General features: G+C 36.9%; 2 protein-coding genes across 2 annotated transcripts; both read right to left on the reverse strand.

The window, feature by feature from the left end:
• Nucleotides 1–4,926: 4,926 nt before the first annotated feature.
• Nucleotides 4,927–6,447, reverse strand: KQ657_003761 (uncharacterized protein; the record flags this gene model as incomplete). Its single annotated transcript, XM_043194458.1, has 1 exon — nucleotides 4,927–6,447. The coding sequence occupies one exon, from the start codon at nucleotides 6,445–6,447 to the stop codon at nucleotides 4,927–4,929; it is 1,521 nt and encodes a 506-aa protein (XP_043050782.1).
• A 340-nt stretch (nucleotides 6,448–6,787) lies between these two features.
• CLN3 (cyclin) lies at nucleotides 6,788–8,632 on the reverse strand (the record flags this gene model as incomplete). Its single annotated transcript, XM_043194459.1, has 1 exon — nucleotides 6,788–8,632. The coding sequence occupies one exon, from the start codon at nucleotides 8,630–8,632 to the stop codon at nucleotides 6,788–6,790; it is 1,845 nt and encodes a 614-aa protein (XP_043050783.1).
• Between the last annotated feature and the right edge of the window lie 5,726 nt (nucleotides 8,633–14,358).

A 14,358-nucleotide genomic window follows, 5' to 3' on the forward strand; every position in this document is an offset into this window, starting at 1 on the left:
AGATGGATATTAATAAGTCAATAGTAAGCTAAGATCTCATTCAGGTTTAGACATACGATATATCAAAAATGTGTGTTATAAAAGGATGTTCAGCTAGTGCGCTTGTGTTCTACTAGAACTGGAGTGGCAGCCAAAAAAAAAAAGTTCTTTACTTGCTCTGCTGCTGATCAACTACCAAAAGCACTATGAAATGCGTCTAGGATACGGGGGGGCACACTGCAAACAATAGGCGGAAGAATAAAAGGGAGGGTAAAGAGTGAGAGAAGAGAAAGAAGAAGAGAAAGAAGAAGAAGGAGCTTGATTATCTTTTATCATGTATATTGAAAAGTATATCCAGTCCACTTTTCCTGTGTAACTTTTAAAGTACATTAGTATTTATTATTGTACCCTTTTGTAATTAGGGCTACCACATGTTAAAAATTTTCATTAGGGGAAAATGCATTTCTCTTCCATTATTGCAGGAAGCGCTACCAATATTGCACTGCATACATCAGCTTACTTTTGTGGCTTGATGAGGGGTTGTATATATAAACGTATTTTCTTTTATTAGTTGGTAAAAGAAATTTCATCTTCTATAGCGGTAGCACTATGTAATATTATGTATGCTGGTTACGTTATTTGAAGTCAGGTCAGGTTAGCGATTTATTTTATTTTACTTGGCTGACTCTTGGTGATTTTTATTTTTTGCCATATTTCCATCCAGTTAAACAATTCGTATTAAACTCGTCAAGTTAACAGTCACGTCATTTTGTCCTAAGTACAGCATGGCGTATAGAAGGTAAATCGGTATTTAGAACAACTACCATCAAAAATACCTTAAGGTAAACTATTTTCAACCTTCCTCATGAAGTCACTTTTATCACCGCAGGTGGGGGATGATTTTCTCTATATTTAAGCGGGGTTACTTTTAAGTGCATATTTAACTGGTGAGCGTTATTCTTTTTGACGAGCCACTATATATTTTCTACTCTTCCAATTGACGTAACTCAGGTAACGAAAGTGAATTGGCATTTATGATAGTTGGTTCTTGTAAATGACCCAAACTAATGGTAGCAGCGATCGTATCTGTTCAATTGATAAAAAGAAGTTCACACCTTTTTGTTCCTCGCATCTGGGGGTGCACATTGGAGTAGTGAGATAGAATTATCAATTTTCTCCACTTGCTGTGACATATGCCGTATGGAAATGTTCAAGGATAATTGTGTACCCCAAAATTGTGTAAACTACAATCCTAGTCCAATTCATAGCATAATCTTATCAATCACCAATTATTACAATAGCAAAAGGCAATGAGGGTGATTGATATACTCAATAAATGTAAGGGCCACTATAATTGGCTGGAAGATGATCGTGTAACACAAAGCCTACTCAAATAACCCAATCAAAAAAAGAAAAATATCAAAAATAGCACCAAAGAGGCTTTTAGGGGTTATCAGCACATAGTGGAGTTTCCCTCTATTTTTCTAACCCTACTGCGTGAAGTGGCATTACTTTGGTAGACTCTATTTCATTTCCCCTTAAATCAAGACCCTTCAAATTTAGTTCACTATGTCTACAAAGTAAAGGGAGTCTTGTGAATTAGATAAACCGTTTGCCTTATCCCTAAACCTAAGCATTATCTCTTATACTATCAGCAGGCATTCACAAACCTTTGTAACCTGGGTAGTTATCGTTATCACTATCGTTACCATAAAGGAAAAAATGCCTATTGTTGCTACTATCTTAACTTAGCCGGTACCGGACCGCCTTCAGGCTGAAAGTTTCGTGCAAACATCAATATGTTCTTGATAGGGGCGGCTGCAAAAGATTTAGTTGATAAATTCAACATAGCCATCCACCGTGAGTTGTCACGTGATGTATTTTAATTACGTGATCAACTTAGGGTTTTACCCTCAAGAAAACAAGATCTTTAGGACAATGTTATCGATACTCCGTATAAGACATTGTAACTGAACACGGAATTGATATAGCGTAAGATTCAATATTTTCAAGAGCAGCAATGAATCTCAATTGCTAGTTGCTGTACCGGTAGCAACAACGTAAGTACTACTACTTTGGGGTCTATGCTGGCTACAGGTTACACATAGCAGCTCTTAAAAGTGCTGATAGTCTTTTGTAGTAAATACTTTTGAATAAGGCGATGAAGCGGTTTTTGACTTGTTTAGAATTAACGACATATGGTAATTTTCCATTCCAAGTTATAATTGATATTCACAAAAGGTCAAGGCTCCATCTGACAGAGGTCGTCTTTTAATGTTCAAATGGATTGCAAGTGGTTTTATTGTTTTTCCTCTCTTATCTTTATCTTTAATACGGCCTACCTAATTAGGAGGTTTGATCATCGAGAATACATGTGATAAGCGGTCTGTGAGTTACCTTATTGTTGTATCTAGTGCATTCATTTTTATGACCATTTCATTCATTGATGCTGGTGTTGTGCACAATAAATAAATCGTACTAAAAGTTGTGCGGTCTTTGGTGGTGTCCGCATTATACATAGCTCCGAGTCCATTGCATTGATACGAATAAAATACAATAATAATCAACATGATTCACGTGGTGATCCGTCTACTTTCCTACATTTATGTTTATATGACTTTGAGTAGAACTTTGTTGTTTCCTTTAAGCCAGATGCTCCAATGACTATTTCAATTTACGTAATCACTATAAGAAGATTGGTTGCTATTGTGTAAATTTACTCAATGAAGCTATCCTTTTGTCAGTCTGGAACTCTATCACATGATCTAACACTGTCTTCAAAAGGGAATCACGTTGCTTGGTCTGGCCAAGTTAACAATCTGACGATTCGATTACATTCTTAGTTCTACGAAACATACATCAATAATACATCTAACATAGTTGTTTTTGTCTGCATTTTTAAAAATAGTATCAGACATGACATTTTTCAAAACACCGTTGACACAAAAATAAGCATTTTGTAAATCCCAGACAATTTTGAATGTGGAGAACAATCGAACAATTCAGCACAGCCTACATGAAGGACTTCAGATTCGACTTTTCCTAAAACAAGTGTGATATTACGATTTGATGCTGTCATAAACAATTTAATACCCATTCGGCAGGTAGGGGGAACTTCGTCAAAATTAAAGTGATGATGTCACGTGCAATGTTTTCGCTTATACTGTAAACGTCAACAAATGTGTAAAATGAGGAGTAGGATACTTCGTATTAATTTCTTTTCTTTACCAGTGAAAGTTCATGAACTATTCAAATCATACGAATAGGTAGTATACGATCACCATTACATAATTTTGAATTCCAAACGTTAGAACTGGAGTGTAGCGTACAGGAGGCGTTCAAGATTTCATGGTAAATTTCAGTAACTTGAGGTGAACTCATCGCAAAGTATAGCAACCTCAATTTAGACGTAAGAAAACTGAGTTTAATTCCGATTGGCTAGGTATTAAAGAACTATGTAGACATTAATTGAAGTTTCAAAAGAGTAAAGATCTAGATCAGGTTTGTCACAGCTTTTACTGCATATTTTTTGTGCTGCAAGTTGCAACATAACAGTACCTATGCTTCTTTAAGGGGAACTTGAAACTACAACTTTAAGGGATTTTAATTGGTTTGAAATCGTTGAATAGGTGTCATTTATTTTTGCATTAAAGTCATTTTGTCGCTTAATTGTGTCTTACTCGACAGGCAGATCGTCTGTTCTCTAGTAACTTAAAATTCTGACGTCAAATGTGTAACCTTTCTACGAGATATACTTAATTTTATTGTGCCTTGTGTTGGCCACAGTTAAACTGAGCAATTATTGCAAACTATTTAGTTATAAGTTGAGAGCCTTTATGTTTCTCAATCTTTCAATACCTCAAAGGTCAGTTAATGAGATGTACAGAACAGGTATAGCCCTCTCACATAAGGCATACAGCTGCCTCTGAAAATTAACCACAAAATCCTGAAATGGACAAGTTACTGCCTGTTATAAATTTGGGAATTTTCGAGATTAAGTGAAACCAGTACGACTTTTGATCGTTACAACACATTGAGTAATTATTCTGGCACTAGATAATGAAAATCGTTTACACAAGGAAAGAGTTTTTGATCTAACTCTAAAACCTTTAAGGATTTGAAATAATTGAAAAGAAATCAATTAATTACATTTCAACCACTCGGTTAGTGATCTTCTATCACTAGAAGGTACATTTGTTCTGAATTTATCGCTTGGTCTCAAGGGGTACAAATAGGTAGTAGAATTAATGTACCACCACAATCACCGCAAATGCTGCATTTGAGCGGAACTAGTAGCGTGTTTTCTATTGGAAATAGCATGTAGAATAACGGCCATACTCCTTGCTCCTTGCATCGTCGCTTGGATAAACCTCTTAGTCGGACAGAATGAAAATGTGAGTCGGATTGCGAAGTGTCTGATATCAGACAACGTTCTCGAGAGACAAAATAATACTACGATTGCGCAGACTAAGAAGAAATATTGCTTAATTGAATCAGACATTAGCAGGGTTCGAGGTAAGCAAGCACAGTGCGTTCCCAATAAGATTTCTGACTAGGGGAAGGCTGATGGATGCCACAGAATTTAAGGACTATAAGTTTTATATGCTCGTTTACTACCGTTGTTAAGTTGAGTGAAACTGGACGTAGCCGAAAAAGTGGTGTTGTGGTGACGTGTAAGTTTATGCCTATAGGTTCCACAAATAGTATCAAGACCAGGATCACAGGAATCGCCTTATTACGAATTGAAAGTAACTGCATATTATTTTTCTTTGTAATGAGGCACCATCTAAAAATGTAATATAATGAACATTTTTATTTCACTTACCCGAAAACGTTATTGTTGTGCTTCTGTGATTATAATACTTCAAATCCTACGACTTCCGCAAACAAAAGAATAGGCTTATGAAACTTGAAGTCTAACCAATATCCCAAATAAGTTAAATATTTCTATATCAAACTCTCAAAGCCCGCTTTTGTACGGCCCCAGTCTTCTACATAATAGCCATCTTTGTAACAATTGTTCATATCTTCCAAGTTATTAGGTGGTACCATCCAATAATTGATAGCTATGTGGACGTTTTCGAGTGGCGCATTGGCTCCACTTGTACCAAATGAGCTGACTTCGTGGAACCAACCACAGGGCAAGTACAACGCCTCACCGGGTTTCAATTCCACTACCATCTTATTTATCTTTAGGACTTCTGGGAAGTACTTTTCAGCAAAGCGTGTTAAACGTTGTTTATATTCTTCATTCAGGATCTCGTCCAAATGTAAAAGACATGGTGGAATAGTCGAGAAACTAGGTGGATCTAATTTCAAACCTTTGACTACTGTCTTGGACTTTCTGGCAACTTTAGATGCTTCCAAACTTTGTTCCAATGTCTTTCTAGTCTCGCTGGATAATGTATCATCAGTCTCCAATTTCCATTGAATTACATCTGTAACCAATGCTCCGTCATCTCTAACATGTGACCAATCTGGAGCATGTTCATCTTCGTCGTAGTCAATGATTCCATTTTCAAAGATTTGGAAAATAGTACCTACAGTGTGCAATTTTTCAGCATCCAATGGAGAAATCAAAGTAAATCTCTTCCTACCTTGTGCCAATATGTATAAATTATCCGCATGATCATGGTGTAATCCAGATGAAGTTCCCCCAGAAGGTATATACCGACCAAGGCCTAAATTCTTTTTAGTTTCATCGAGTGCTGGAAGCTCTTCCTTCAGGTCAACGATAGGATCGGTGGCTCCCATCCACAAATTTACTTGTTGGGGTACTAATGTTTTGAAAACTTCCGGTAGAATTGGAATCTTGCCATATAAGTTAGTTAATGGGGGCTGCAATAGTTCTTTCAAACGATATCTCAACTCCTCTTCGGTCATTTCACTGTCTGTTTCTGAGCTAAACCCACTATTATCAGAATCAGCATGTTCATTATCTACTGCTTCCTCTTTCGCTTCCTCGTCATCAAAATCATCATGAAGATCATTCATGTCCAAAGAGGCCATTGAGGAAGTATCTGAAAAGACAGTTCCAAACCCGCCATCTTCATCATTCGAGCCCTCCTCTTCCTTAGATTCACCTTCATTTTCACTATCGAAATCGGGATCATCAAAGTCATATTGTGTAGTCAAATAATATGACCGATCTCCTTTTTCAAACTCCTTTAAGATGCGTTCCATCAGGAGCTTTTCTCGAGTATGTCCACCACCAAACCCATAATTGTGTTTACGTTCAACCTGAAGGTCCAGATCATATTGCAAGAAATCTTTAATGTTCTTTGCTGTAAAGTTGGATAACTCGAGGGTGTCCTGCTTTGTGAACTTGATTGGTTTCCGTATCTTGATATATTCATTCCAGAACACTTTAGCACTGGGGATGTCTTGCAACACTGTTATCTCATCTCCTTCTTTAATTGAGTAGCCTTTATAATTATTTATAAGCTTCTGCTTCTTTGTTATGCTCATAGCAGTAGACGTAACCTATTTGAGCGGCAAATGTCCAATAGCCACGTAGACGTATTAATCAAATGCAAGTCGAAACAAATGCTTTGTCAGTGTGAAAGCCCTTTGCAATCTCATTTGGAGAGTGTCACGAGATTTTTCACTAAGATTTCGCTAACATTATGTCACTAAGTAAAATGAAATATTTACTAATAACGGCTTCAAAGGACTAAGCACTTTTACAATCGAATACCTTTTCGTCTAAATTCGTTTCGTTATAGTAATATACACAGTGATATATATATGCACAGTGGAGCATTGCAGCAGTTGAAATTGCTTATACTCTTGATTCTTGTTACCAAACTTAAAGAAAGTTGGAAAGTTGGGGTTGAGATTTACATCTCTTCATGTCACCACCAACGCTGTATTGGCAGCGTTGTTGTTGGCTGGTTCCAGAGATCACTCTGGCCGCCATTTTGTCGCAATCCATTTCTTCCCCTTCAGGTATAGAAGCAGTGAATAATGAGTTGGAGCTTTCATTGTGTTGAAATTCAAAAAGTGACTCAGCCTTACCAGATATGATTCTATTTCCTGTTCCAATGGCAGAAATTACCTCCGCTGTTGTAATTGCTGGATTAATAGTGACAGACTTGCTAAAAACTCCAGTTGAAGAAGAGTTTGCAATTGCAACCGCATCTTCAAAAGTTCTCTTTCTAGCTCTGACCTCAGTTGCACTAGCTTGACGTGCAGTAGGTTGTTGCTGATGTTGAATAGACAAAAATGGACCTGGTTCCTTGTCCTTTGGACTAATGTTAGATGACACAGGAGTAGGAGGTGAACAATAATGATTACCGTTACACTTGGGTGTATTTGGTGTAACGGGTTCCATTGTGGATATTCTCCGAACTCTTGGCTTCGAGCCATTAACAGCCTTACTACCTACCCCAAGCTGTGAATTAGCTGGGTTCATGAAGGAGACATTAGTGCCACTTTTTATAGATGCGTACAACCTTCTGTTCATGTTAGCAAAATCAATCACAGCTCTCATTAATCTAACATACTTCCCTTCCTCGCTAAAATACTTAGTTCTGATTGAGTTTGGTGGACTTTTCAAAATTTTGACCAAATTTGAGTATAATTGGTTAAAAGATGAGAAAGATAAGACTTCTTTGTGATCAATGGAGTAATTGGAAGCTGGTGAGTCAGTAGGACTAGAGACAGTAAAGCCACGTGTTTCCATAAGAGATCTGATGGCAGATGTTGGCAGGGTCACATTCTTGGGAGAGGCTAAAGGTGATGGCATTTCACACATTCCATTTTCAGTATAAACGGTAACTGATTCAATGTTGTTTACCACGTAAAGAGGACGATCACAGTCATCTTCTTGCTTTGAAATGCGAACAACATCATTGAAGAACTTCAAGTAGCTGTTGATGTTGATAGGAATTTCCAAAATTAACATACTGGTAATTACCGCACAGATTGCAATTTGAATTGTTGTGAAGCTGAAATATATGTTAGGATAGAATTGCATCAACTCGCAAACAAATAAGGATAAAATCTTGACATCACTCACTAATAGCCTGTTGAAAGCTTCAAACTTTGATGAAGTTTCAGACGACATGTTCAAACTAGCATTCTTAGAACCGGCTAAGAGCAAGTTTAAGAACAAGTCAATATATGTGTCATATGTAGGGGCATTGATAGACCAATTTAAGGAAATCAATAAATGATTCTCCATTTCTAAGAATAACTTTTTATCATATGATTTGCAGCACATTCTGCGTAAATCTTCTAAATTTGGTACCTTGAACTTAGAATCCAAGTTTTTGCAAGCGACCCATAAACATGTCAAACCTAATAGTTGAAAATGATGCTTCTTAACAATTCTTGTGGAGCAATATCTATCGATTAAGTTGACAGCAAGAGGAAAAGTGGCTTTAGACATCTTGGACTTGTTTATAACTTCCAAAAGAAAGTCTAACAATAATGGACGCATATTCAAATTTATCTGTGGTTGCTGTTGGATCAATCGAAGGTTAGGCAAAGATTTTGTTTCTTGATCTAACAAATGAGAAAGAACATCTAATTGATACTCTGAAACAGAACCACTATGAGCTTTGAACTCCATTTGTTGTAAGTTGATGTTAACAGCCTTTAGTTGGGCCATGTATATTCTAATCTGATGGAATCTATCTGGAGAAAGCATTTTGGAAGTATAAGGGTATCTTATTTACGATTCACAAATGATAGTATAATTTGGTGGTGATTGATTTAACCTCAGGAGAAACCAATTGCTGTTGAAAAATGATTCAAATTTTGGAGGAGTTCTTTAAGTATCAAGGAGTAGTAGAAGAAATTGATACTTATATTTTCGGATACCAGCTAAATTATGTATAAACAATTTTTTTCCGTATGTTAGATGTATAACAAATGTGAACGGAAAATGAATGTTTATGAATTTGTAGTAGTAATATGTATAGTTGATATAGGTTTAGTTGTGACCCATAGAAGATAGTTAACCAGAGGTGTAAAGGATTTGGAAGAAAGAAAGGAAGAACGGTTTATTCTAATGAAAAGACGAAAATAAAATAACCCGTAATACAAAAAAATACCCTAAATAAAAGAAAAATAGCCCAGTTCAAACGAAGAAAATAGAAATGAAGTTCTCTTTGAGAATGCAAAACGACAACTGCGTATAATAATGAGATAAAGGTTAATAAATCAAATGACGAGTCTAGTTCGATAATATGATTACCAACACTTTGTGATGTTTAAACACTGAAAAGAATTGCAGTATTTGGACCAGAATTGTGATGAGAAAACTGGACAATAGTAGAAAGCAAATATGAGGGACGAAATGTTTATAACAACACAGCCGCCAAATTGCAGAATAGATAAATGGATCCTTTTGAAATAAAGCTTAGCTTATAACCCCAACTCCTAAATAGTAAACCCACCTAAAGAGCGATCGGAGTACGGATAAAGAGAAAGATCTAAATCTTTTCTTAAGCTTGCACTTCTAAGTAGTGGGATCCTTCTGATTATATATCCAAATTCGAAGATCTGGCTATATTTCATTTTTTTTTTTTTTTTAGTTGTATGGTTGTATGGTTGTTGCAGCAATTGTTCTGGCAAAGCCCCTGTTATTTTTGTCAGAAGGCCCGCATTTGTAACTGTCTGGTGAAGTGAATAGCACACAGGTTTAAATCTGCACCGACAAATCCGTATTATCAGGAATAATGCACCCGGGATTTTCTTGCCAGACAGACAAAACAAAAAGTACTTCGGAAAAGTAGCTATCAACACCAGACATGTGGTTGTCGAAAATATGGCCGCCAGTGAATAGGCGTAGCTTTTGGTATTCTTCTCATATTTACCAGAGGTGGTATGCGTGCAGGTTAGTTTTGTGAGAATCCAGATTGCTGTTATTTTCATGGAGCACTGCAAAAGGAGGTGATCAATGTGTACCATCCTTCATTACCACCTCTTAAAGAAGTTAATATAGCCATGGTTATTCTCTGGAAACGAAAATATGAATATACCAAGTATTACAGAATATTTTTAACAGAAACTACAAGTCTGATTGTCTAGTAAGATCCGTATATTACCTATTAACTACTAACCAACCAGTACGAGGTGCCAAATGTGGTAAAGAAATTGCAATGACCTCACAATGCCATCCGATGAGCTCACTATATTATGTAGGAACCCAAGTCATAAACTAAACAAAAGGTGGGGTTTGTGTAGGTTTTGTGTTTATCATTCAATCTCTTAGTTTATCTTTTAACATGCTTTTTCTGTGGTAAACAACCCAAAGCTTTGACTAAGTGACCAAGCGAAAGTTGACTCCGGTAAGGTACGGTTAGGCCTAACAGTGTAATGAACCGCCCTATATCCCAACGTTGTGTCAAATATCAGTTACAACTTCCTGGTTGGTGGCACAGTGCAGATGCTGCCAATGTCACCGTCAATCATTCGGTTGCTGGGCAGCTTTAACGCTTGTTTCCCAAGAAATATTGGTGTTGACCCACCGTGGGGATATCTTTCGTCAGGGAGATTTTCGATGAAGGGGTTACTGTTTTGTGTTCATCTTTTGACAAAAAGAGTTACTGGCAGGAGTGAAAAATGTACTCCCAACTGATAAGCCTCAGGTAGGAAACACAAATACATACGGTCTGGCTCTTTTTAATAATGTTCATAGTTGTCTTGTTCAGCACATCGCAACTTAAAAATGCGGGAAGATTACCACCACAGATTGATTTCATACGCCTTTCGGATTATCTTTAGTAGTAGTTTTTTTAATTAAATCACATTGTAGGTTCCTGTTGTTTAGCTTCCAATGTAGGCATGAATCAAAATCATGATCAATCATTACTACAACACCATCGATTGTGTAGGTGTAGGTGAAGCTTACTTTTTGCAAGCAAATAGATTTTCTTTTGTAAGCGTTGATGTAGCCCAACTAACGTAGGCGTCCAAAGTTTGGTGTGGGCCTATTTTCACCGAAAGGCTTTTTGTGAATTCTATGAACCTTACCATTACTGCATTTGTTCTGGTTTTCGTCGCTAGCGTTACAAGTTTCCGAAAAAGATAAAGACAAGAGTAATTTGTCGTTCAACTGAAACAAAACGCAGCAATAAAATTGAAATGTATGTGAGCCTTAATTACTTGTGGTGCTATTATAGAGAGTAACAGACAGACACATTTCTCTGGATGGCGCCACCTGCATATTTCTACGAGCTAATCAATGTCTGAAAACTGTTGAGGACATTTTCTTTAAATTGTAGAACGCGCGCCATACACGCCATGCGCTCCTAGACGAAAACGTACATGTTGGAGGAAATACTCGAATAGTAACATTAGCGATCCCACCACATCAAGCGCTGCATTAACAAAATATGTATAGATGGGCCTAGGGTTTATTCCATGGGTTTTGAATTCAAGGCGTTGACGAATTCTATAATATAGTTGGAGCGGTTACAATCTCAAACCCTTGTGTTGACTCTGAATGAATTGTAGAGAACAATCTCAGAGGGGCTTGAAAGTATATCTAGAATGAGGCCATTTGTAGTAGTATGCTACAACTCCTATGTTTGCGCAGTTGAATAATTACCGACAAATTATTTTCGCTATTCCAGCACTAATATTCCATACTACGAAAATTATGCATTTGCAACATCTAGTTACCGTACTTGGGACACTTGTACTACTTCGACTTTGGCGGCTTTCTTCCTTTAACTTAAGTATGTATTCATTATTATTCTACGAAATATCCATGTTGATGAGTTGTGGTATCGTTACCACTTGCTTTTGAGTTCTTAATCTTCTTCATAATTGGTACACGTACTTTTAGCACGAAACTCTTACGACTATCAAATTTAACACTGTAACTCCAATGAGCCGGATTGGGTAATAAAACGCTTTTTGTTGTAATAGGTATTGGATACCCTTTCACTCTCTATTGTTTTCTGATGTACTGACCTCATAAAATAAAAACCGAAACTTAACATAGAATCGATAGACGCACCCAAGAACGGATTCGGAAGAACTTTTGTGCTAACATGAAATGGCACATCTGAAATAGGAGACCACCCGGCCATTGGGATTTCTGTGTGTAGATTAAAACTTATACAAACTTTTATATCGCAAAATTGATCCAGCCGAGGTAATCAGTGCCGTCCCCCACTCAACCTCAACTTGCTCTCGACAACTTTTTATTACAACCACTTAACGTTATTTTTCAGTGGTTGTTTGCTCCAAACGAGGGGAACTGAACCTATATTGTTGTTCAGTTCAATATTCAGCACAAGTTGTAATCCTGAGAGATATTACCTGCATTTTTGAACCAAGTGTTAATTGTTCAATTGAATCTAATAATAGTGATTAAGTTTATTATTGGCTCCTGTTATGTCTACATTGTAAGTCTTTTGTGTATAACGTCTTATGCGGTCGCAATAACTTTGCACTATGGGTGTAGAGTAGAGTATTACCTCACCTGCTTAGTTACGGTCGAATCAAAGTTTTTGTCGGACGAAATATTACTCCACAATAAAGCCCACACCTTTATTCTCCCAGGGAGCAAGTACAAAACCAATTAATACCATGTTACTCTTTTAACAACCACTAGTCTCTTATCAACAGATGCGATTATGGTTTCATGATTAGTTACTGAATCACAAGCAGTTGAAATTCATTTTTTTTTTCACTGTTTTCGGTCTGGGCAAAGAAGTATGAGGTGAAAGTAAAACTATGCTGCTGCATTACAAACACCAAATTGGCGTACGGCCTATCCGGAGGTCATATCTGCTCAAGTATAGTTTTATCTACGTAATTCCTGATCTCAATTGCGTCCTTTACCAGCAATTTGAACCTGGGAATGCCCCTATTACCTTTCCAATCAGCCAAATTTTTTTGAATACAACAAATAGATCTCACTGCACATAATTTTTTCGAGGTGCTGATGGATACTTGCATTATTATTCAGTCTTGTTTCGACTCTGATACCCTTTAGAAATTGTTTGAATAACAAAAATGGGGCATACTGACACGTTAAAACGAACCCCTGGTCTGTGCTAACTGAGTCTAGAAGTATGATTCTTGAGCCTTCTTGAGAGCGTACCATTCAATGTGCCACCTAATGAAGACTCTATGTATCTGTAAGCGCATTTCGCGCAGAGCCTCTTCTCCCCTTCGCATTTTCTTTTTGGACAAAAATGTTCCCAAAAGTTCGTCCAATAGTTACTATGCAAGATGCATCTCGTTCTTAGCGACTGTTGATTAGGTTTCGATTTTCAGACAAGATTTCTCCCTCACAATAGTAAAGCCTTGGTCTATAGGAGGAATGAAAACGAACACGACAGAGTTGTACAAAACTACTTTAGATTTTATTTCTCCTTATTCTTTACAAAACAGGTTTGATTGTTCTTAAGGAACAGTAAACGTAAGAATATTTCATAGTAGGTTTACTTTTTAAAGTACAACAGATGATGCACCCGCATGATATTGTTAAAGCTTTTTTATTTGGGGAGGTAGCTCGTATCAATGTGCTTGGGCTTTTTTTGGAATCAAATTTATCTGTCATTTAGAACTAAAATTTTCGTTTGACTAGGGAAAAAATGATTGCTTGAATCCATTTAGTAGTATGTAATACTGCATTATAGCCGTTGATTCACCTACCTGTGTCTGAACTTTTGTATACAAATTATTAAAATTATACCTTTATATTAAAATACCTAATACTTCTCCCGTTGGCATTTTTTTGTGTACTTTCGTCATTACGTCCACTAAAAGAGGGATTAGTAGCTTATTGTAAAACCTCAGCGAACAAACACTTGCCTTTGAAAGTTATGGACTGCATCGTCTCCCTACAGCGACTGTTACCTCAATCACTGAGTACCGTCCATAGCCACACAATGCCCCGCAACTTCTTTAAGTTCAACATCATGGCTAATTCTGAAACTCAATTGGCATATGCTTTCTTGAATAGCTGTAAATTTACTTTTTAAAAACTTCTATGTATGGGTATAGCCAAATTGAGAAGCCCTTTGCAATTGCCCTAAATCTGAGACATCTTAATCTTCACAGTCTCGTAATCCATCGAGATGGCTCGTAATTGTCGGACTGTCTGAAAATTTGATCAAAGTCATTTTGTAAATTTTAGGTGCCAAATATTTTGTCGGATTACAATTTCGTTTTTTGTCTGCAACGCCAAACATGGAGGAAATTTTCTATTTCACGGGAATATGTACGCAATCCTAGGCAACAGAGAAGGGACAAAGCAGTCTTTAAATTTGATTGCATAACTCATAATTCCATGAAATTGCTCTCACAAATATAGGAGTGAAACAATTAGTAACAATGGCTAACTATCTACAAAATTTCTGGACGATAAGAAACAAATGTGTGTATTCGACCCGAGAACCCAATTTCTGA

The sequence above is a fragment of the Scheffersomyces spartinae genome (genome assembly GCF_019049425.1).
Source record: "Scheffersomyces spartinae strain ARV_011 chromosome Unknown scaffold_4, whole genome shotgun sequence".
Lineage (NCBI taxonomy): Eukaryota > Fungi > Ascomycota > Pichiomycetes > Serinales > Debaryomycetaceae > Lizanozyma > Lizanozyma spartinae.